We start from the raw sequence: 22622 nt of genomic DNA, 5'->3' as shown, positions 1-22622 counted from the left end.
GTGTGTGTGTGTGCGTGCGTGCGTGCGCGCATGTGTGTGTGGCCTGGAAGGTAAAGGGCTGCCAGGTAACATGAGAGCTGTTTTCAAACACATGAACAGTTCGTGTAGCAGAGAATATAATGGGCAGAATCCACACAATGGGTGGCTGTTAACAGGAAGCAGATGCAGATTTTGGTTGAATGAAAGAAAGGACTTCCAACAATCAGACCTGTTCCAGAGGGAAATCAGCTGTCTCCAGAAGTTTTGGAACAACTAAGGAACTCTTAGTCAAAGTCGAAGTAAACAGGACTTCAAGCACGGCGAAGGATAAACCATTTGACTTCTAGTGTCCCTTTCAGCTCCTAAAATCAGCAGTTCCACTTATATGGATTTTTCCTGCCAGTACATGAGTACACATATATAAGAGGCATCTTTAAAGATATTACTGCTGCAGAATTTGTAGTAGCAGAAGACTAGACATCTAAACTTCCATCAGTAAATCAGTAGGGAGCTACTTAAATAATGTATGATGTATCTGTACATGTATTTACAAGTATTAAATAATGCTTGTGAAATGCTTAGAATGGTGCCTGGCACATAAATATGCACACTAATAAGTGCAATTGTTAATACCGTAGAATAAGGCAATTTGAAAGACTGAAACCTACATATATATTGACGAAGTGTGCTACAGGGTATATGAAGTGGGAAAAAGTACAGAACAGCCTGCAGCATGTACCTCCACTTAGGGTTTTAAAAAATACGTGCATATATATCTATATGTGTGTACCCCCGTGTAGATCCCTGTGCTTGGTGGACACAGAGGTAGTAACAGTGGTTGATGTTGGGGGGCAGTTGGGGAACCAAGGTTTCAAAATGTCAAAGCAGGTTTCACCCTGTAACCTTTTGTACTATTTGAATTTTTTTACCCATATTCTTGGATTTTTCAAAAACAGAACTATAAAAAAAGATGGAATTTTATGATTTTGCACATAAAATTCTTTCTGTGTGGTCTAGAAACAAATACGGTGAAGCTGCTAAGATTTGTTCATATTGGGTGATAGATGTAATGGGCACATTACCATCAGTAACTTACCGGTTAGATAGCCACATTTCCCTAAGTGGTAGAAGCTGCGTGGGCAGGGCTGGGTCCATTACTTGCTGAGTTGTTCAGGGACCTCTGTAGGTGTTGATCAGACTTCTGCTCAGCGTATCGTGTTTAACGTACTCATCAGTTTCTAATCCTCCTCTTTAGTGCATATGAGAAAGGAGATTATTTAAAAGCAATTTCACATAAACGTGGAGTTCTTGGGCCTTTATAAGGACCACAGTGTGCCAGTATTTTCTTTAATCTCGTTACTGCCTTTGGCCTCATCAGTCACAGGTGGTATAGGATCAGGGGAGAGCTGTAGGGGGAGAGATGTGGCTGCTTTGCTGAGACTCTTGTTCTCTTAAGAACATACCTTGACAGTCTTTCTAGAAACCTCTCTCAGGGAAACAATCACATGCTAAGTATTTTTGTATAAATACGTGTGTCAAAGCTGTATTTGTACTACCATGGAATTAGGAAATAAGAATAGAAGAGTCTTTGCATAAATTTTGGCAAAACCATAGGAAGTGCTATTTTCCAACCGTTAAAATATCTGATATCCTGGGACAATATTCACTATGTTAAGTGGAAAATGCAGGATACTCAGGCTGCCAACAAGAGTATAAATGGCACAGCCACTTTGGAGAGTTGTTGTTAGGTGCTGTCACGTTGGTTTCGACTCCTAATGACTCAAATGTGACAGAGTAGAACTGCCCGTTGGGTTTCCTAGGGTTGTTTTTAATCTTTAAGGGAGATGATTGCCATGTCTTTCTCCCACAGAGCCGTTGGGTAGGTTTAAACCACCAGCCTTTGAGTTAGCAGCTGAACTTAACCATTACACCACCAAGGCTCCACTTTGGAGAATAATCAGATAATATGTTGTAAAGTTTACGATGCTTATACCCGATGGATTAGATTTCCCTTCCCGGGAATATACTGCAATACACTCAGTATTTGCTGGTGAAAACCTGTATAAGAATGTATATAATAACACTGTTTGCATTAACCACAGATTGAAAACAACTGAAATATCCACCAGCAGGAGAATGAATAAATACACTGTGCTGTACTATTTAGTGGTTAAAATTCATGAATTAGAGCTACATGTGTCAGCCTGGATGAATCGTAAAAACAAGTGTTAGGCCAAAAAGCAACTTGCAGAGGATTTGCACAGTGTATAGAATACAATACATACGTAAGGTATATAGAATATGGCATTTAAAACACATACAGATACTCTTCAAAATGTTACCGTCATGAAAAACCACAAAAGGCAAAGCCTTCCAGATTTAAGGGAGGCTCAAGAGACTTGACAGCTAAATGCAATGTGATGTCCTGGATTGGATTAGACTGAAGGAAAAAAAAAAACCGTACGGGCATTATTAGGATAATCGATGAAATGCGTATGTAGACCGTGGACTAGCTAGTAGTAGTGTATCATTTCAGGTTGAGAATTGTGCTGTGGCTAACTAAGGAAGTATCTTTGTTTTTAGGACACTGAAGTATTTCAGGTAAAAGGGCACTGTCTACAGCTTACTCCTAAATGTTTAGGTTAAAATGTGCCTGCGTGTAACAGAGTATGAAAAGTAAAGCACGCAGGGTGAAATGTAAACCATTGACCAATCTGGTTAAAGGGTCCACAGGAGTTCATTGTACTGTTCTTTCAACTTATTTGTAAGTTTGAAATTATGTCATAAAGTTACCAGAGGCCTAAAAAGATACCACATAGTATGGATATTTGAACTATGTATACTAATATGTGGAAAGAAGGTTGCTAATTTCAGGGCCGTGGATCCCCCTGCAAAGGAATAGAATCAGGGAGGAAGGTGGGCTTGGGCTCCAAGTGTAACAGGAATGTTTTGTTTTATTCGAAGGAATAAAAAAGGTCTAGAAACAAATACGGTGAAGCTGCTAAGATTTGTTCATATTGGGTGATAGGTTCATGGGTGATCGTTATAGTATTACACATTTCTATATGCTGGGATTCTTCCATGAAAAAAATTTTAATGCAGAACATAAAATTATGGATATATATAATTAAATTTTAGTACATTTGTGTGTTGGGTCACCATGAGTTGGGGGCTGACTCGACAGCAGCTAACAAGTAATAGGATTGTAAAACCTTTAAATTTTCTTTGCAAAGAAATAGTGCTAAATGAATTAAATACAAAGTTATAGAAATACATATATATAGTCTGAATAGGAAAACATCAAAATATTTACACTATTTTCAAAATACACCATATTTGGTGGGATTATAGATAATTTTGTTTAATCTTTTATACTCTCTGTCTCTTCTAAATTCTCTATGTTGGATATACATGAATTTAGTTATAAAAAAATGAATTTAGTTATTAGGATAGGAAAAATAAAAAATGTAAAGGAAAAAAGAAACCTGAAAAGTGACTCGAGGAGTTACTCAAGAGTCGTGTCAGGACTGTGTTGGCCCCCAATATTTCCATATTAAGTGAACGTGTTGAGTGTGTCTCCTGCTCCTGGTACTGCTGACCAGATGCACCCCTGCCTGCCCTCGACCTCTGAGCTGTGGCCCTACTCAGGCGTCTGCTTGATGAGACCTGCCATGCTCCTTGCAGATCGGCTTCACCACAGATCCCCGGATGGCCCGGTCCTCTCCCTACCCTACAGACGTGGCCCGTGTGGTGAACGCCCCCATTTTCCACGTGAACTCAGACGACCCTGAAGCAGTGATGTATGTGTGCAACGTGGCTGCTGAGTGGAGGAGTACCTTCCACAAGGATGTGGTTGTTGACCTGGTGAGTGCCCCAAGTTCTTCCAGGAACGAACATCACCAAGCTGAGCTTCTGAGGTGTAGGGGCTTTCTTAGCTTGATGAGTCAACTCAGAATTTCTCTAGAACTGTGTCTCAAATGGATTCCCCTCTAGTCTAACTCATGAATGTCTTGTAACTCCTCAGTATTCAAGCCTAAATGTAGCCATGAGCCACGAAGCGTGTTGTGCTTTGTAACAACAGAGCCCTGATGGTGGAGAAGGTAATTGGTGAGCTAGTCTGGTCCTATCACGGGGCCAGCTTGTGGATAAAACACTTGAATTCCCAAATCACTCTCTCGTTTTACCTAATTTGATAGTCAAAACAACTCTAGTATGTGAAGGGGAGAGAGGCAGTGTCCTAGTTCTAGCATCAGTAAACTGAGCAGAGCAGGCAAAAGACTTGCTGACTGTCATGTTGGAAGAAATGGAACAGATCCTCATGCCCCTGAGCCCTAGCCTGGCAGGTTTCCCCACTGATGCCACTGCTTCTCAGGGGACTGTGACTATGGTTCTCTAACCCTGGTTTTCACTGGATGACCAGGTGTGTTACCGGCGCAATGGCCACAACGAGATGGATGAGCCCATGTTCACACAGCCGCTCATGTACAAGCAGATCCGAAAGCAGAAGCCCGTGCTGCAGAAGTACGCCGAGTTGCTCGTGTCACAGGGAGTGGTCAACCAGCCGGAGTATGAGGTGCGGTCCCCCAGCTTTTACTCCACAGAGCACTCCAGAGCTGGCAGGGGGTTAGACCAGGGAGGCTGCAGGGCAGTTCTTGCTTTGCAGAGCTACTAGCATCCTGGAGAAAACGTGGAAATGTATTTATGACTACAGCATTTCAATGCATAGCTTTCAGAGTGTCTGGGCTCTGGGAAGTTTGACAAAGAAGTGGGACTCAGCAGGGCTGTGAAGGTGGAGCAGGGTAGGTTAGAGATGGGGTGGGACAGTGGCCTCTAGTAAGATGAAAGGTCCCGCTTGGCCAAGAGCCTGGGGGTGGTGAGCTTTCAGCTCCGTGAGTTGAGTTAGAAGGACTTCTGCAGTGATGCTGGTGTCAGGAACAGAGAAGGCTGGGTCAGGGCGAGGCGTTTGTGAGGCAGCCAGTTTGGAGGTGTGGGAATCAGGCCGCAGAGGTCAGCACAGCTGGGAAGGCACACTGTGGAGGCCGGTCCTTCTGGGGGCTGTGCTAGGAACTGTGAACTAGACCCATTTTTAAGAAAGACTGTTGGGGCAGGGAGAACAGGGGACTGAACTTTGAGGAGGAGTTCCAGCCAGTAAATGTGGAGAAGAAACTACTGGGAATGAAAAGAATAAGGCATCTGGGCTCTTGCACGTCTTAGCACGTAAAGGCTGCACTCCTGGGGAAGAGTGGGTGGAAGCTGGCAGAGTCTGCATGCTCTGTGCCAAGGGAAGTGAGGTGTGGGCGGCGTGCGGCTCTGAGGTCTGCTGGGCTGAGGGCAGAGAGTCCTGTAACTGCTGCGTTGTGTCATGGCTTTCCAGGAGGAAATCTCGAAGTATGACAAGATCTGTGAGGAGGCATTTGCTAGGTCCAAAGATGAGAAAATCTTGCACATCAAGCACTGGCTTGACTCTCCCTGGCCTGGTGAGTCAGGAAAAGGAAACTGGTGAAGTCCCTGATCTCTCGTAGGGCACAGACTCCTTTGTGAATGTGCTAGAACCTTGATCCCCCTTCCCAGAAGAGAGCTCACTCACCCTCCCACCCATCACGGTTCTGCGTTCAAGTCCAGGCCCTGGACCAGTGCTTCCGTTGGGGAATGGAGAAGGCATCTCCCATGTCCTGTGTGATATGTTCTGAGCTGCACTAAGACCTTCCCCTGGTCAACAGCACTTCTCATTATCTCAGCGGTCATGGTGCCCCAGCATACCATTTCTCTCCCAGGTTTCTTCACCCTGGATGGGCAGCCGAGGAGCATGTCTTGCCCTTCCACGGGTTTAACAGAAGATATTCTGACCCACATTGGGAGTGTGGCCAGCTCTGTGCCTGTGGAGAACTTCACCATTCATGGAGGTAACACTTGCTGTCATAGAAGCACTGAGGGCATGTGGCACGGAGGCTTCTGTCTAGGACTGTGCTGCACCCGGGCGCCCAGGACCTCGGTCCCATCATGCGGCCCATAGACTACAGCCCCTGCCTCATGCAAGGCCACTGGAGAGCTGAGGGAGGGAGCCCGGTGAGCGTGTTCACCCACCTACCCTAGCTGGCGCTAAAGGGAAGGATGAGCTGCCACAGCTTTTTGAGTTGACCCACGGTCTGTAATTAAATTCCATTTTGCCACTTTTCCAGCCAGTCAGGAGTCCTAAGATGGAGGGACATCTCAGCTCTTGTCACAAGGGGTCCTGGGAAGTGAGGGCAGTAGCTGACTGTCCTGGGGCCTGAGCTGGCTGGTAAGTGCAGCGTCTCTACAGGGCTGAGCCGGATCCTGAAAACTCGGGGTGAGCTGGTGAAGAACAGGACTGTGGACTGGGCCCTGGCCGAGTACATGGCCTTTGGCTCTCTCCTGAAAGAGGGGATCCACATCCGACTAAGTGGCCAAGATGTGGAGCGAGGCACTTTCAGGTGAGACGCTGGGTGCTTCTGTTTGCCCTTCAAAGGGTAGAGGTGGAAAGGGGCTGTGGAGATTTTCTTCTTGAAGAAAATCATTTCCAAAAAACAATTATGAACTTCCCATTGTCTTAGGCTTCAAAGAGCCATTTCCCTGGCTGGTCTGGCTGTGTTCTGCAGCTGCCTGGTGGGCAGCCCCAGTGTATGTGTGCTCTGCTATGTCCCGTCAGGGTCCTCAGCACACTAGCCCGGCACTCAGAGAGTGGGCTGGGTTTCCCGGCTAGTAACACTGCTCTTTGCTCCAGCCACCGACACCATGTGCTGCATGACCAGAATGTGGACAAGAGGACCTGCATCCCCATGAACCATCTCTGGCCCAATCAGGCCCCCTACACTGTCTGCAACAGCTCCCTGTCAGAGTACGGAGTCCTGGGTGAGTGGCTGCACTCTGCACTCAAGACTACAGAGACTTCTGGCCTCCAGTGCCTGTGGACTGACTATTGGGGTGGGGTTTCCTCCTCTTGTTGTTGGCAGGCTTTGAGCTGGGCTTTGCCATGGCCAGCCCCAATGCCCTGGTCCTCTGGGAGGCTCAGTTTGGCGACTTCCACAACACAGCCCAGTGCATCATTGACCAGTTCATCTGCCCAGGACAAGCCAAGTGGGTGCGGCAGAACGGCATTGTGCTGCTGCTGCCCCATGGCATGGAGGGCATGGTGAGTACTTTGCCTCCCCACCAAGCCTGTCCTGGACCTCACTCCAGAGATAGGCATCGAGCCAGCTCCTATGGGCACTGCCCATTCATCTGTTTCTGGGGCCTTAGATTGGGGTGCCACTTTGGAAGGCAAGAGTTGCATCATCTGGGTGCTGCTGGCACGTCTGTCCTTCCTCCATCCCTCTGCCCAGCCCCTGACCACAAGTAGTTGGTGCCAATGCATCTGCCTGACCTGACAGGTGGAGCCCCTGTGTCATCCTGGGAAGCTCCTTAGCCCCTCTCCACACCTACCCACCCCTTGTGGAGCTCTCCCTGCTGCAGAGGTGCCCTGTGTGATACAGTCAGTCTGTAAGACTCTCCTATCCTAAGACTCGGGTTTGGACCTGATAGAAATAGAGCAGAGTCCTGGGTCCAGTCCTGCAAGAAGACATGTCGCCGTGTGCTCAGTGGCAGGGAGGGAGAGGAAAGACATGAATTCTGTTATCATGAAAAAGAGAAATTAGAGTTTTTCAGACTAAAAGTCAGCAAGTTGTCATGGAAGAGAAACAGAGTGAGTGCTGCTGTTAGCATGAGAGAAGCTCCCAAATATAACTGTGTGTCTGGTTCCAGGGTCCAGAACATTCCTCAGCCAGACCAGAGAGGTTCCTGCAGATGTGCAATGACGACCCAGATGTCCTGCCGGTGAGTAGAGCAGTCCCTAAGGACATTGTCCCTGTCCTTCCCTGGCCCTACCCAGACACAGCTCCTGGAGCTGCTGAAGGAGTCAGTGCTGTGCCCTGCTTTGTAGCTGAGGACTCCAAGAGCCAGCCAGGCAGGTGCACCCCAGGGTGGGTGCATAGTTGCGGCCACATGCCTGTCGGGGCACTAACTGAGAAACCCCACAGAGCACAGAAGATGTGTGCAGGACTGCTTCCTGGAGCATCCTGCTGTTGCAGACAAACTCCAGTGTGATGGCTGTGGCCTGAGCTTTAGGGGTGATACTGCGTGTATGTTGAGTCAGTGTTATTTTAGAGAAAAGGATTTTGAGGTTATTTCAGTGAAACTTAAGGAGCTCAAGGAAAATTACTGGGAAGGCAATTTCTGTGGAACACTAGAATTGGTTTTAGGTAGAATCTGTGTCTTAAAATAGCATCTGTTTCATGACGGGCAGTAGTTTTCAGAGAAAAAAACAGTGGATTCAGTGGATGGAGAATCTCATTCCAAAGCGTGTGAGGACCACCTGGCTCAAGCCGCTGTACTTGCTCTGGTTTTGTCCTCTTGTGTTTGTATCTCCCAGGGAAGTCTGACTCCCTTGAGGTGGAGCTATGTGGTTTTCCCTCTGCTATTGCCCCTGTGCCTACCCCTGCAACCCCAGACACCTCCCATGAGAAACGTGCTCAGGGCTTGCCTGGCTTCTGGCCTTCTTCTTGCTGCAGGACCTGGAGGAAGCCAACTTCGACATAAATCAACTGTATGACTGCAACTGGGTTGTTGTCAACTGCTCCACCCCTGGCAACTTCTTCCACGTGCTGCGACGCCAGATCCTCTTGCCCTTCCGGAAGCCGGTCAGTTGGAAGTCTGCTGGGAAGGGATCCTCAGGCCCAGTCTTGCTTTGGGGCCTGTCGGAGTGGCGCCACAGAAGGATGGATGGGGGCATGGCAGTAGGGGCTATGGCCCCATTCCTTCTCTCACTGCTATAGATTGAGCCAAGCAGGTCCTTAGGAGCAGTCTTCAAGGACTGTTCTTTCACATTCTCTTCCCCAAATTAGCTGACTCTTGTCCCCATTCATGTAGTCCTCACATGTTTTGAGCCCCGCTGTGCACTGGGCCCCAAGCTGGGTGTGCAGAGGGTCAGACAGGCCCCAGCCCTCGAGGTAGCCCTGGGTGGTGGGGCGGGCTCTGGAAGAGGGGTGAACCTGGTAGGGGATGAGGGAAGGAGAGAGGGAGCATGCCACCTGTGCTCATCTGAGTGTGAAGAAAGGCTTCCCTTCCCCAAGATGCGGGCCCCCAGCTGGTCCTGAAGTTGGAGTCTGCTGAGGGAGGGTGGGAGGCGAGTAGGGGGTGGTACAGGAGGAGGAGGACGCGTGGAGGTTCAAGGAGCGAGCACAGCCCTGTTGCCTGGTGATGTTGCTGGGTGGGGATTGCACAGGGTGGGCCTGCAGCTCTGTGTTCTCCAGGCTCCCAATGGCCATTGGGAGTCCGGGGGAGGAGAACAGTCACAGGGCTGCTGGCAGCTGGCGACCCATATGGCCTAGAGGCACGGGTGTAATGACACTCTGCTCTGGGGTGCCCAGGAGAGGCTCGGAGCTCTTTCCTGAATGCAGGTGGTGTCAGTGGGAAGCCACGTTGCAGTTGCAGGGCACCAGGGGCTGGCAGGAACAGGCCAGGAGGGTGGGTGCCTGGCTGGCTGGGATCCAGCTTCTTGGTGAGTGCAGAAGAGTGGCTGAAGCAAGAGTTTGTTATCATTTGCTCTCTTTCTCCTCTTCCTGCCTCTCTGGATCTGCAGATCCTACTATAATACTGAGCAGGGAGAGGGTAGGGGGTGGTGTCCTGAGAGACTCAGGCTTGGGAAACCTCTTGCGTTTAACTTCTCTTCTGGAATCTTCAGGACCCTGCCCATCTATTCTGCCTTTCAGTTAATCATCTTCACTCCAAAGTCACTGCTGCGTCACCCTGAAGCTAGAACCAGCTTTGATGAAATGCTTCCAGGTATGAATGGAGGGTAGGGGGTAAGACCGCTGTTTCCATGAGGGGATGATAACCTTTGGACTGGGGTTCTTGGCTGCAGCTGTGGGGAGTCTACTTGTTTTTGATTTCTGTGCCTCTTGCCATGTGTTTCGGCAGTGGGACAGAGGGTCAGCAGGGGTGGGAGAACTCTGACCTTGCCTGAGAGCTTGGTCCCCTGGCAGGGTTGGCCCACCAGCCCCAGGGAGTGGTGGCACTTATCTGTGTGTATTCCACAGGATTCTTTTTGAGGCAGCTACAAAAACCCACCTCTCCAGTGATCCGCAGCAGCTCCATGCTGGCTCAGAGTCCTCTGGGCTGGTGGGACCTGCCAAGTCACGTGCCCGTGGTATGAGTGTAAAGCAAGGCTTCTTACCCACACAGCACCTGACTGGCAGGCAAATGCAAGGGGCTGAGATTGTTGCCCCGACAGTGAGGGACAGTAAAACACAGGGCCTGGCACAGCAAGGAGGGCACCACCTGCTTCTATTCTCTTTGGATCCTGATGAACCCTATGGTATGGAACCGGGTTTTTGTAAGTCAGTGTTGTTCTAATGGACACCAGTCCCAGCCCTGATTATCTTAATATTTGCTCTCATTGTGTTGAAAGTTTTTATATTAGTACAACCACAAAGAGTATGAGCAAAGTGAGCATGGGATTGTTTCATGTACTTATTTGCCACTGAAGTCTGAGACAGACAGTTTTAAAACAATAAATTGGTCTTTCTTAGATATCAGAGGTAGGATTTGTTTCTCTGTATATGTTACATATGGTGTGCCTTTAAAACCTCTCCTTCGGTCTGAATAAATTCTGGATGCTAGGTTCATAATTAAGGCGCTCAGGCATTGCACAGTGCCTCTAACCCTTGGAAGCAGCATGTGTGTCAAGTGCCACGCTGCGTGGCTGTCTTGAGAGATTGCGAGGCACCACAGCAGCAGTGGAAGGCCCATGGGCATCGCAGGGCCCTGTGATGATAGCCCCGCAGGCCAAGACCCTGGGCAGAGTCAGTTGGCTGTGTGGACTCTCTCGTAGGAACCCACTTCCAGCGGGTGATCCCAGAAAACGGCCCTGCGTCTCAGAACCCAGAAAAAGTCAAGAGACTTCTCTTCTGTACTGGCAAGGTGTACTACGACCTCACCCGAGAGCGTGCAGCTCGCAACATGGCAGAGGAGGTGGCCATTACAAGAATCGAGCAGGTGAGGTTGGATGGTGGTACAGGACACCCCTCTACTGCGTGCCACACTCAGTGCTGCCTGCGAGGTCCAGCACGCCAGGCCAGCGCCCCATTGTTCTTGGGGAACGGCTCTCAGTCTGGGCCAGTCACTGTGAGAGATGTCCCCTTCTGAGCACAAGCCTTGCCCCTTTTGTTGGGACCTGGCTGCCAGCCCTCTCACTCACTGTCCTCTGCCTGACGTTGCCACCTCACTTTTCCTCCCAGCTTTCCCCATTCCCCTTTGACCTCCTGCTGAAGGAGGTGCAGAAGTACCCCAATGCTGAGCTGGCCTGGTGCCAGGAGGAACACAAGAACCAGGGCTACTACGACTACGTGAAACCCCGGCTCCGGACAACCATCAACCGCTCACGGCCCGTCTGGTAAGCCCCTGCAGCCCAGGGAGGCCCACTCACAGGTGGGGACCTGGGGGCCTGCTGTGCGAATCAAGCCCTGGCGGCCTGCTTATGGCCCTCTTTGCTGTCCATTACAGGTATGCTGGCCGGGACCCAGCGGCTGCTCCAGCCACTGGCAACAAGAAGACCCACCTGACAGAGCTGCAGCGCCTTCTGGACACGGCCTTCAACCTGGACGCCTTCAAGAACCTGGCATAGACCCGGCCTGAGCTGCCGGCCCCCCTCCCTCCACCCACGACTGCCATGCTTCTCCACTAAAGAATAGTGCCTCAGCACTGCCCAGGCTCCCTCCCACTGCACCGACACTCCCCACTCTGAGACGACACGGGATCGCTCGTCCCCTCAACTGCTTGGCTGCCCCTCTCCCTTGCCAGATGCCTCGCCACTGGCCTCCCCCAGGGCTGCAGAGCCCCCACCTCTCTGGAGGCCTCAGGGACAGGAGAAGGAAAGGGTGGGCTGTGGGCCAGTCTGGTTCCCGCAGCAGGGAAGGCCAGGGGCCTCATGGTGTGCTGGTGGTCCTCACCACCCAGGAAGGGAAGAGCCTGTGTATCTGGGACAAGGAGAGCTTTGTCTTCCTCAGCCCATCCTTAGCATCAGCAGGCAGGAAACTACCCACAACCTGGACTCGGGTCTGCAGTGAAAGGGATCCCATGGGGTGGGCTGGGCACTGGCCAGGCTCTCAGCTCCTGGGTGGACCGAGGACAGAGGCAGAGGGGGCAGCTCTACCTGACCTCGGCTCAGAAGACACACCAGAGTCAGGAAGGCCCTGTCTCTCTCCAGAGTCCTCTGGTGCCCCTTGTGTGGGGTTGTGTATGTCTGCCCCTGCCTAGGGTCCAGGGGCCTGGAGCCTGGAATGTGCACTTCAAGGTGCCCCGCAGCCCCCAGGGTGCCAGCACTTGGGACCCTGTGTCCTGCTTACTCCTCCACCTCCTCCCTCTTCCTCCCGGCCCCAACCCTAACTCTTCTTTCTTTCCTTTATTTCCCTTTAACAAAATGGAAACTTTCTGATGCATTATTTTCTTTACTGTGCCAAAGCAAGTCTGAGGGGCAAGAGAATGGGGAAGTGAGGGGACGGGGCATGGTCAACTGCCAGCTGCCCTTCATCACCGTCACTTTGACTCTTTATAGGGACAGATCTGATTTATTTATTTTGGTTAAAAAAAAATAACTTTTCATTGTATTTGGCTTGACCCATAAAATAAGTTATCCTTGGGCCTGTGTGCAATATCATTCAGCCTGCTCTGCCTTCTTGGCCCTGAGGGAGAAAGCTGGGGGGCACCTGGGAGATGTGGCTTGGGTTTCTGGGCATGGCAAGGAGGCGGAGGGCTGCCTAGTCTTTTTGGACAGGTGGAGGCAAGCAGCCACCTCCTCTCCCATGGGTGGGCGTCTCACTGTGGCCCCAGACCCCAGGCCCAGTGAGGGCTCCTCACCCATGCCAGTGTCTGATCAACCCTTCAGGGCCCCTTCTGCAAACTCTTGCACAGGCACCAGTGGACTGGGTAGTCCTTGTCTTCTCACCATCGCCTCAGCTCGGGAGGGCCTCAGTGCAGTCATTGTAAAGATGACAGAGGAGGCCTGCGCAATGAGACGGCATTTTACGGACAGCCTTCTTCCCGAGCCTTCTCTTGTCAGATTAGAATCCCGCTTCTCCATTTAGTTGCTGTTTTAAATTAACAGCAGTAACAGAAGAACACCTGCTTCAGGGGAAAACATCCAGAACGTTTTTACATGCCTAGGGTTGCTTACACCTGAATCCGTCCACTCTGCCCTAAGAACACCCTGCCATCTGCTGTTTTGGAGCCAGCAGGCCTGTGTGAATACCACTTACCAATCATTACCAATCAGTGTACCCAAAGCCCAAGTGGCTCATCAACCCCTGTCAGTGGCCTGCACACCAGGCCCAGCTCTGAAGCCCAGTTGTCACCTCTGGCCCACAAACCCCATGGTCTTCAGCTAGAACCCAAGCCTTGGCCTCCTGGTGGAAAGTTGACTGTGCCCACCCCCTGAAAAGCCAAGGCCTGGACATGCTGATGGAGAGAGCCTACCCACCCACATAGTGTCTCTGGCCCCCACACTGTACTCCTGTCCTCTTAGGGAGCACCCGGGTCCCCCTTTTTCCTGAAGCCTCTTCAGCATCTTGTCAAGTGCACTTCTGCTGAATGGCTGAGGTATCCTCTAATCATGGTGGAGCCAGGTCCCTGAGCCTGGGAAGAACAGTTACCACCTGCCCCAAGAGTTGTAGAGGGTGAGACATTCCTGAACTGTGTGCTCTATGCCCAGTTCACACCTTCCCTGCACCCTGGAAAGGTGCCCCTGATGCTCTGTAACTTAACTGTTGTCAAAGCGTTCTGCACACAGGAGGCATGTTTAGAACGTGCTGCATCAACACCATCCTGCACTCTGCTGGTGAGCTACATGTGGGCTGGCCTGTAGTCCAAGAACCATTTGGAAAGATGGTCTCAAGTGAGATTCAAAGGTGGCAGATAGGACCTCGCTCTAGTTGCTTACAAGACATTGTAATGCAAGGCCAACAACTAAGCTGCACTTTAGCTGTGAACAGCGTGGGTAGACCAGACAGGCTGGCATGAGAAGAACTGGGAGGGCTTCCTAGAGAGAGGAGGCTCAGTGCAGTGACCTGAGGAAGGGACCCTGTGCTGGCCTCCTCCCAGCCCTTCGAGGGGTCTGTGACTGCTGGGAATGCGGAGGTGGCTCTGTCATTTGGGTTCAGTGAATGGAAGGGAGGTCTCCATAGGCATCTTGCCCGACTTTCATCAAGAAGCCCGCAGAGTTGACGATTCTGGAGGCCAATCAGGACGTACAAGACTGGACCCTGCTAGGAGTTACAGGTGCTCAGGTGACATGGCAATTACACTGTTGTCGTGCAAGCTCCTCTGGCGGTTTTTGTGCTGCTTTTGGTTTTTAGTTGACCCCTTTTCTAACATTGGAAGAGAACAATTTATTAGAAGCTTCACATGGTCCAGGAGTTGCTGATGGCTGTTTAGTCAGCTCCTACGCATGGCCACCCTATGTGTGCAAAGGAGAACTCCGTAAGGTTTTCAAGGCTGTGACCTTTCAGAAGCAGGTCACCAGGCCTTTCTTCCGAGGTGTCTGGGTGGGTTTGAACTGCCAACCTGTTGGCTAGTAGTCAAGCACTTAACTGTGCCACCCAGGGCTTCCTATGTGTGGTCCGGGAGGGTGACTGCCTATTTGGACAAGACTTCAAAGTGTAATGAACCTCTGGGAGTCTGCATCACTCTCCGAAATACTGGTCAACCCGAGATCCCAAAATAGATTGGGCTGCGCTGGGCAAGGGGAGACAGGTGGGAGGACTTTCCCTAAGCTGAAAAGGCCACTAAAGCTACGAGGAACTACAGTCTAGGCTGCCATGCCCCTACAACTCGGGTTTTGTTGTGCTTTCTAACACCTGAACACAGAGGGAAAGGGTGAGACTGTCAGCCTGCTCCCATGGGGGAGGGGCCCAGAGACAACCCAGAGAGCTTTACAGTGGCCGGTTCATAGTGATGGCTGTCCCCCACCCCCAACAAGAGATGGGATGGGCGGGGGCCCAAGTCACCCCGAAGGGAGTTTTCTGGTATGGGTGATGACCATCCCTATCAGTGGCGGACGAAGATACCAGGCCCCTCTCACTTCCAGACAGCAGCAGGGCGGCAGTTGGGAGGTAGCTTCCGTAGCAGGAGCCAAAGTTACCTCCAAGGCCTGGGAAGAAGGCCACGCCAGTGGACATGGAGGGAATACAGTGACCGGTCCGAAAGTGTTTATTGAGCTGGAGGTTTTACTATACTATTGTGTTTAAGAATGCCAGCATTCTAGAAAGAGGAAGATAAGCTGCGGTAGCCCACGGCTGTAGTCCCAGCACTGTTGATGTGACTAAGTCGCTATATCCGGGTTTCAGTATTCTCCTGTGCCAATATGGTGGAAGAAGCCAATATGGGAATTGGAATAAATGCCCGCCAATAGTTCTAAGTTTAGTGGGGTAGTGAGTTCCCCTGACAGTGGTAGTTTTCAGTTGGGGATTGGACTGAGCAGGGATGGTGCATAACATCCTCTTGCGTTGTATACAGGTTCCCTTGTTTTAGAATTTCGTGGGTTGCGGTAAAACAAAAGGGACTGCGGCTTCAGGCAGCGCGTTCCTGCCTGACGCGGACACCCACGCGCGAGCCGGAGCCCTTCCAGAAATGGGCCACTCGCCAGCGCTGGCACCGGGCGCTGCACGCGCTCGGGAGCTCGGCAGTACCTCGGCTTCGCTTGGTTTCCGAGTGTCTGCGCTTTCACACTCAGTATCTTAGCTGATCCTCGAAAGAACCGAAGACCGCTCCAGTAATGAGGGGCACAACTGGGCCCCCACCCGGGGACGGTTAGGGCAACGGAGGCCGGGTGTCATGGAAACCCCGTCCCCTCGCCGCGGGAGACCTTCGGCAGGGCGGACCCCGCACAGCTTCCCGTCGAGGGGCTCTAGGGCCAGGACCAAACCCTAAGACCAAGGTCCGCGGGCTCCGAGGCCCTGGGCGGGTGGTTTCTGTTTTCTTTCCTGGTCTTGCTCTGAAATCAACCTTCTCTTGCCCTTCTCGCTGCCGCTCGCGCCAGGATTGGACCCAGCCACTAGATCAACAAATGGGCGAACCTCTACGCTGGGTGCCCGGATGCCCAGCGCTGGGGCGGAGGAATGCGTGGCCCCTCCCCAGAGCGCGAACCAACGCTCCTCCCCGAGCGCGTACCCCCACCCCCGGAGCGCGGCCCCTCCCGGAGGGCGTGCCCCTACACCCTGCCCAAGCGCGTGCCCCCACCCCCGGAGCGCGGCCCCTCCCGGAGCGCGGTCCCCCTACCCCGGAGCGCGGTCCCCCTACCCCGGAGCGCGGTCCCCCTACCCCGGAGCGCGGTCCCCCTACCCCGGAGCGCGGTCCCCCTTCCCGAACGCGTGACCCTGCACCCTGCCCAAGCGCATGCCCCCACCCCCGGAGCGCGGCCCCTCCCGGAAGGCGTGCCCCTACACCCTGCCCAAGCGCGTGCCCCCACGCCCGGAGTGCGGCCCCTCCCGGAGCGTGGTCCCCCTCCCCCGGAGCACGGTCCCTTCCCGAACGCGTGCCCCCACCCCCCGCCCCCGCAGCGCACAGCACGCGGACACTTTCGCGTCCTTGGCCTGTGGGTGAGGAAGCCTTCCGTAAGGGCGGTGAGCGCTCACGGTCACCGGTCGGTTACCGTGGAAGGGTTGTCTCCCTTTCCTGGCCGTGACTTCTTCCATGACTGACCATGAAACCGAGCTCCAGTGCCCAAAACGCCGCCTGTTGAATGCGGGAGGATTCTGAGCTCAGGGATCCGCCTATCATCTGTCACCCTGGTCAATTTCAGTGGCCCCTTGAGGGAAGGCACCAGGGAGGAGCGGTGCTATTTCCTAGTTCTCTGTCCAGCCTTCCTCCATCCCGTGGACTCAGGATCAGATTGTCCCTGTTGCTTTTGTCCTCTCCCCTAGTCCTGACATTTAGTGTTGAGAATACTTGTTAGCCTCTAAGTTACATAAGGAGTCCTGGTGGTGGAGTGGTTAAGAGCTTGGCTGCTAACCCAAAGGTCAGCAGTTTGAATCCACCAGTCCACTCCTTGGAAATGCTGTGGAACAGTTCTACTCTGCCCCATAGCGTCGCTGTGAGTCAGAATCTACTCCACCGCAAGAAGTTTAAGTTACATAAAGGCACTGGCCTGTGGATCAGAGTACAATTTTGCTTAGTTGGGGAGTTAGCAAAAATCATAAAGACACATTTATCAGGGTCAACGGTGACCCTCACAGGGATGGTCCTGACATACCCTGGCCAATAACTTCACGCCGCTATCCCAGCAGACTATCCAATTCCATTGCTGCTACTTGAAGGCTTCCTGCTTTGTCCCTCTTTTTTAATAAAGCAGTCTTAGTCTGGGTTCGCTAGAGAAGCAAAACCAGTAAAGCATATAAATGTATATATAGAGAGAATTATATTAAGGAAATGGGTCACGTGGTAGTCAGACTGGCAGTTTCTCCTGATTCACATAGCTGAAGGGTTTGAAGTGGTTTGAAGAAAACTACAAACCACTGTTGCAAGAAACCAAAACAGAACTACATAAATGGAAAACATACCATGGTCTTGCACAGGAAGACTTAACATTGTGAAAATGTCAATACTATCCAAAGTGATATATAGATATAAGGCAATCCCTGGGTTCGCTAGAGAAGCAAAACCAGTAAAGCATATAAATGTATATATAGAGAGAATTATATTAAGGAAATGGGTCACGTGGTAGTCAGACTGGCAATTTCTCCTGATTCACATAGCTGAAGGGGCTGGCAAGTCAGACAGCAGGGCTCTGGCTCACAGGCTGTGAAGACCCACGAATCCAAAAATTGTAGACAAGACTGCAGGTAAGCTGCTAGCTCAAGTCCCAAGAACCAGTGGTCAGACAAACGAGCCAGCTGCAGGATCCAGAGTGAACAAAAGTCCATGAGCCTTACCAGAAAGTCCAGTTATATTGGATACAGGCCACATGCCCAAGGAAACTCCCCTTCCACTGATTGGCTACTCACAGCAGAATCCATCATGGAGGTGATCACATTATACCAAATCTCATCATGGAGGTGATCACATCGTTATTCAACTGCCAAACTACATCATAACTGCCAAACCACTGAGAATCATGGCCCAGCCAAGGTGACACATTACCTTAATGATCATAAAGGCTTTACTTATTTGGGGCCTCTTTCCCTTCCACATAAAGTTAGCGATTAGTTTTTCCCTCTCAGTGAAGAACACTGTTGGGATTTGGATTGGGATTGCCTTATATCTATACATCACTTTGGATAGTATTGACCTTTTCACAATGTTAAGTCTTCCTGTGCAAGACCATGGTATGTTTTCCATTTATGTAGTTCTGTTTTGGTTTCTTGCAACAGTGGTTTGTAGTTTTCTTTGTATAAGTCTTTTACATCCCTGGCTAGATTTATTCCTAAGTGTTTTATCTTTTGGGGAGCTATTGTAAATGGTGTTGTTTTTCTGATTTCCTTCTCACAGTCCTCTTTGTTGATGTAGCGAAATCCAACTGGTTTTTATATGTTACTCTTGTGTGCTACCACTTTGCTGAGTGCTTCTATTAGTTCCATCACATTGTCCGCCATCGGTGACCCTGCTGGGTATTTGAAATACCTGTAGCATGGCTTCCAGAATCATAGCAACACACAAGCCACCACAATACAAGAAAGTGACAGGTGGTGGTTATAAGGGGTAGGTGTCTTTAAAAACCAAAGTAGAAGTCTGGTCATGGGGCTCAGACTCAGGTTTACTGCACCTTCGGTTAAAAAGACAACCAAAACCCAAGACTTGCTAAACTTAAGGATTTTCTCCCAACTCTGCATACTCATCTCTGTCATTTCTGGCTGAGCTATGATCCTCAATTTCTACTCTCTAGGACCATCACCTCTTACTGAGAACGCAGAAACACTTAATCTGAAGCTTGGGAAGGAATTTAGGAATCTTCTAATCCAATCTTTGATCCACAGTAGAAGCTCTCAACAGCACCCTTGGCAGGGTGCATTCTTGGAACCCTTGCAATAATGAAGAACTCATTACTTTTCTTTGCGATCAGATTATCAGAGATGCCAACTGTAAGAAAGTCTTGCTCATAACTGAGCCAAAATCTGCCACCCTCTAACTTGCATTCATGGGTCTTAGCTCTGCCTTCTGAGCACACACAAAGTTTCTTACCTTTTTAGTTTATTAATTTTTTATTGTACTTTAGATGAAGATTTACAGAGCAAATTAGTTTCTCATTGAACAATTAACACATGTTGTTTTGTGACATTGGTTAACAACCCCACAACACGTCAACACTCTCCCCTTCTCCACTTCGGGTTCCCTGTTACCAGCTTTCCTGTCCCTTCCTGCTTTCGCATCCTTGCCCCTGGGCTGGTGTGCCCCTTTAGTCTCGTTTTTTTGTTTTGTTTTGTTTTGTTTTAATGGGCCTGTCTAACCTTTGGCTGAAGGGTGAACCTCAGTACTGAGTTAAAAGGGTGCGCTGGGGCTTCTCCAGTCTCTGTCAGACCAGTAAGTCTGGTCTTTTTGTGAGCTTGAATTTTGTTCTGCAATTTTCTCCAGCTCTGTCCAGGACCCTTTATTGTAATCCCTGTCAGAGCAGTCTTTGGTAGTAACTGGGCACCCTCTAGTTGTGCTGGACTCTGATGGAGGCTGTGGTAGTTGTGGTCCATTAGTCCCTTGGACTAATCTTTCTCTTGTGTCTTTGGTTTTCTTCATTCTCCCTTGCTCCAGACAAGGTGGAACCACTGGAGTATCTTAGATGGTCACTCACAAGCCTTTAAGACCCCAGACTGTACTCACCAAAGTAGGACATAGAACATTTTCTTTATAAACTATGTTATACCAGTTAAGTTAGACTTCCCCCAAGCCATGGTCCCCAGCCCTCAGCCCTCTAATTTTTACTATTTCATTTCTTTTCGTGACTGTGAACTTCTTTTGTTGTTCTCTTTCTAATTGTTCAAGTTGTAGGGTTAATGTTTTGATTTTTGCCCTTTCTTCTTTTTTGATGTGTGCACTTATCGCTATAAATGGACCTCTGAGCATTGCTTTTGCTGTGTCCCAAAAGTTTTGGTATGTTGTGTTTTTGTTCCCATTTGAATCCAGAAATCTTTTAATTTCATCTTTAATTTCTTCTATTGCCCAGTAGTTTTTAAGCAAGGTGTTATTTAGTTTCCATTTATCAATTTTTTTCCTTACTCTTCCTGCTATTGATTTCTACTTTTATAGTGTGGCCAGAGAAGATGCTTTATATTATTTTGATGTTTTTTAATTTGTTGAGGCCTGCTTTGTAGCCTAAAATGTGGTCTATTCTGGAGAATGATCCATGAACATTGGAGAAGAATGTGTACTTTGCCACTTTTGGGTGATGTGCTCTGTATATGTCTATGAGGTCAAGTTGGTTGATTGTGGTGTTTAGATCTTCTGTGTCTTTGTTGAGTTTCTTTCTAGTTCTGTCTTTCACCAAGAGTGGTGTGTTAAAATCTCCTACTATTATTGTGGAAATGTCTATTTCTCTTTTCAGTGCTGTTAAGAGTTTGTTTTATGTATTTAGGAGTTCTGTCGTTGGTTGTGTTTGTATTTACTATGGTTATATCCTCTTGGGGGATTGACCCTTTAATTAGTCTGTAATGTCCTTCCTTGTCTTTTATAGTTGATTTTGCTTTAAAATCTATTTTATCAAAGATTGATATTGCCACTCTTGCTCTTTTTTGGTCATTGTTTGCTTGACATGTCTTTTTCCATCCTTTAAGTTTTAGTTTATTTGTATCTTTGTGTCTTAGTTATCTAGTGCTGCCATAACAGAAATACCACGAGTGGATGGCTCTAGCAAAGAGAAATTTATTTTCTCACAGTCTAGCAGGTTACAAGTCCAAATTCAGGGCACCAGCTTCAAGCGAAGGCTTTCTCTCTTTGTCAGCTCTGGAGGAAGGTCCTTGTCCTCAGTCTTCCCCTTGTTGAGGAGCTTCTCAGGCACAGGGACACCCTGTCCAAAGCATACCTTCTGCTCCTGGTGCTGCTTTCTTGGTGGTATGAGATCCTCAACTCTCTGCTTGCTTCCCTTTCCTTTTATCTCTCAAGAGATAAAAGGTGGTGGAGGCCACACCTCAGGGAAACTCCCTTTAAGTTGGATCAGGGAGGTGACATGGGTAAGGGTGTTGTTACAATCCCACCCTAATCCTTTTAACCACAGGCAAAGATTATGATTTATAACACATAGGAAAATTACAAAATGGAGGACAACCACACATGGCCTAACCAAGCTGATACATTTTTGGGGGGGATATAATTCAACCCATGACACTTTGTGTCTAAGGTGTGTCTCTTGCAGACAGCATATTGATGGGTCCTGTGTTTTTAATCTGTTCTGCCACTCTCCGTCTCTTTACTGGTGCATTTAGGTCATTTACATTCAGTGTGGTTTTTGATAGGTATGAGTTTATTGCTGTCATTTTCTTAGGATTTTTGTTTGTTTGTTTTTGGGTGCAGTGTTGACTGTTTCTTTGTTCCACTTAATTTTCTGTGCTCAGTTTTTTTGTTTGTGTTTTTTAATTGTGACTTGTCTTTTCATTTCCTTCCTCATTTTTTGTTTTGTGTGTGCTGAGTCTTCATAATTTTCTACTTTTATATTCTGTTGAGTAGGTTTGTTGACTTTCTTTGTGGTTACCCTGAAATTTACCTTTATCTCCCTAAGTTTAAAGCAGTGATTTGTTTCTTGATATCACCTTGACTTCTTCACCATATGGAAATGCTAAACCTATCTACTTTATTCCCCCCTTATGTTTTGAAGTAGTTGTCAGTTACAGATTAATGTTCTTGGTTCCCTGTTTTCCATCTTCTAGCTTTATTTTATTTTTGATAGTTCTTTATCTGGGCTGATATCTGTCTGGTGTTGTCATGTGTTTTAATCTCAAGTTGTTTTCTGATGTGTTATTACTTTTCTGTCCAAAGGACTCCCTGTAATATTTATTGTAAAGTTGGTCTGGTTTTTTACAAATTCCTTTAATTTCTGTGTATCTGTAAATGTCCTAATTTCACCATCATGTTTAAGGGATACTTTTTTTTCTATATAATTTTTATTGTGCTTTAAGTGAAAGTTTACAAATCAAGTCACTCTCTCACACGAAAACTTACATACACCTTGCTACATACTCCCAGTTACTCTCTCCCTAATGATACACCCCACTGTCTCCCTCCACCCTCTCTTTTCATGTCCATTTGGCCAGCTTCTAACCCCCTCTACCCTCTCATCTCCCCTCCAGGCAGGAGATGCTGACATAGTCTCAAGTGTCCACCTGATCCAAGAAGCTCACTCCTCACCAGCATCCCTCTCCAACCCATTTTGCAGTCCAATCCATGTCTGAAGAGTTGGCTTTGGGAATGGTTCCTGTCCTGGGCCAACAAAAGGTCTGGGGGTCATGACCACCGGGGTCCTTCTAGTCTCAGTCAGACCATTAAACCCAAAAAAACCAAACCCAGTGCCGTCGAGTTGATTCAGACCATTAAGTCTGGTCTTTTTATGAGAATTTGGGATCTGCATCCCACTGCTCTCCTGCTCCCTCAGGGGTTCTCTGTTGTGTTCCCTCTCAGGGCAG

At 49.2% G+C, this 22622-nt stretch overlaps 1 protein-coding gene across 4 annotated transcripts in view; it reads left to right on the top strand.

Moving 5' to 3' along the window:
- OGDH (oxoglutarate dehydrogenase) overlaps positions 1-12991 on the top strand; it is a 107052-nt gene extending 94061 nt beyond the window's left edge. For 2 of the 4 annotated variants that reach the window (XM_049894774.1, XM_049894775.1), the window contains exons 11-23: positions 3664-3843; positions 4400-4552; positions 5354-5456; positions 5754-5882; positions 6281-6431; positions 6722-6849; positions 6951-7129; positions 7738-7809; positions 8544-8672; positions 9744-9816; positions 10865-11028; positions 11271-11425; positions 11536-12986. In XM_049894774.1, the coding sequence (XP_049750731.1) occupies positions 3664-3843; positions 4400-4552; positions 5354-5456; positions 5754-5882; positions 6281-6431; positions 6722-6849; positions 6951-7129; positions 7738-7809; positions 8544-8672; positions 9744-9816; positions 10865-11028; positions 11271-11425; positions 11536-11656 (1737 nt within the window). In that variant the 3' untranslated portion in view covers positions 11657-12986. Of the gene's footprint in view, positions 1-3663; positions 3844-4399; positions 4553-5353; positions 5457-5753; positions 5883-6280; positions 6432-6721; positions 6850-6950; positions 7130-7737; positions 7810-8543; positions 8673-9743; positions 9817-10864; positions 11029-11270; positions 11426-11535 lie in introns of all 4 variants that reach the window. The other 2 variants (XM_049894776.1, XM_049894777.1) reach the window with 2 other exon arrangements.
- Positions 12992-22622: the final 9631 nt, after the last annotated feature.

This window comes from Elephas maximus, chromosome 8 (genome assembly GCF_024166365.1).
Source record: "Elephas maximus indicus isolate mEleMax1 chromosome 8, mEleMax1 primary haplotype, whole genome shotgun sequence".
In the NCBI taxonomy this organism is placed as follows: Eukaryota; Metazoa; Chordata; class Mammalia; order Proboscidea; family Elephantidae; genus Elephas; species Elephas maximus.
Note: the sequence above shows the minus strand (reverse complement) of the source record. Positions and strands in the feature narration are given on the sequence as shown.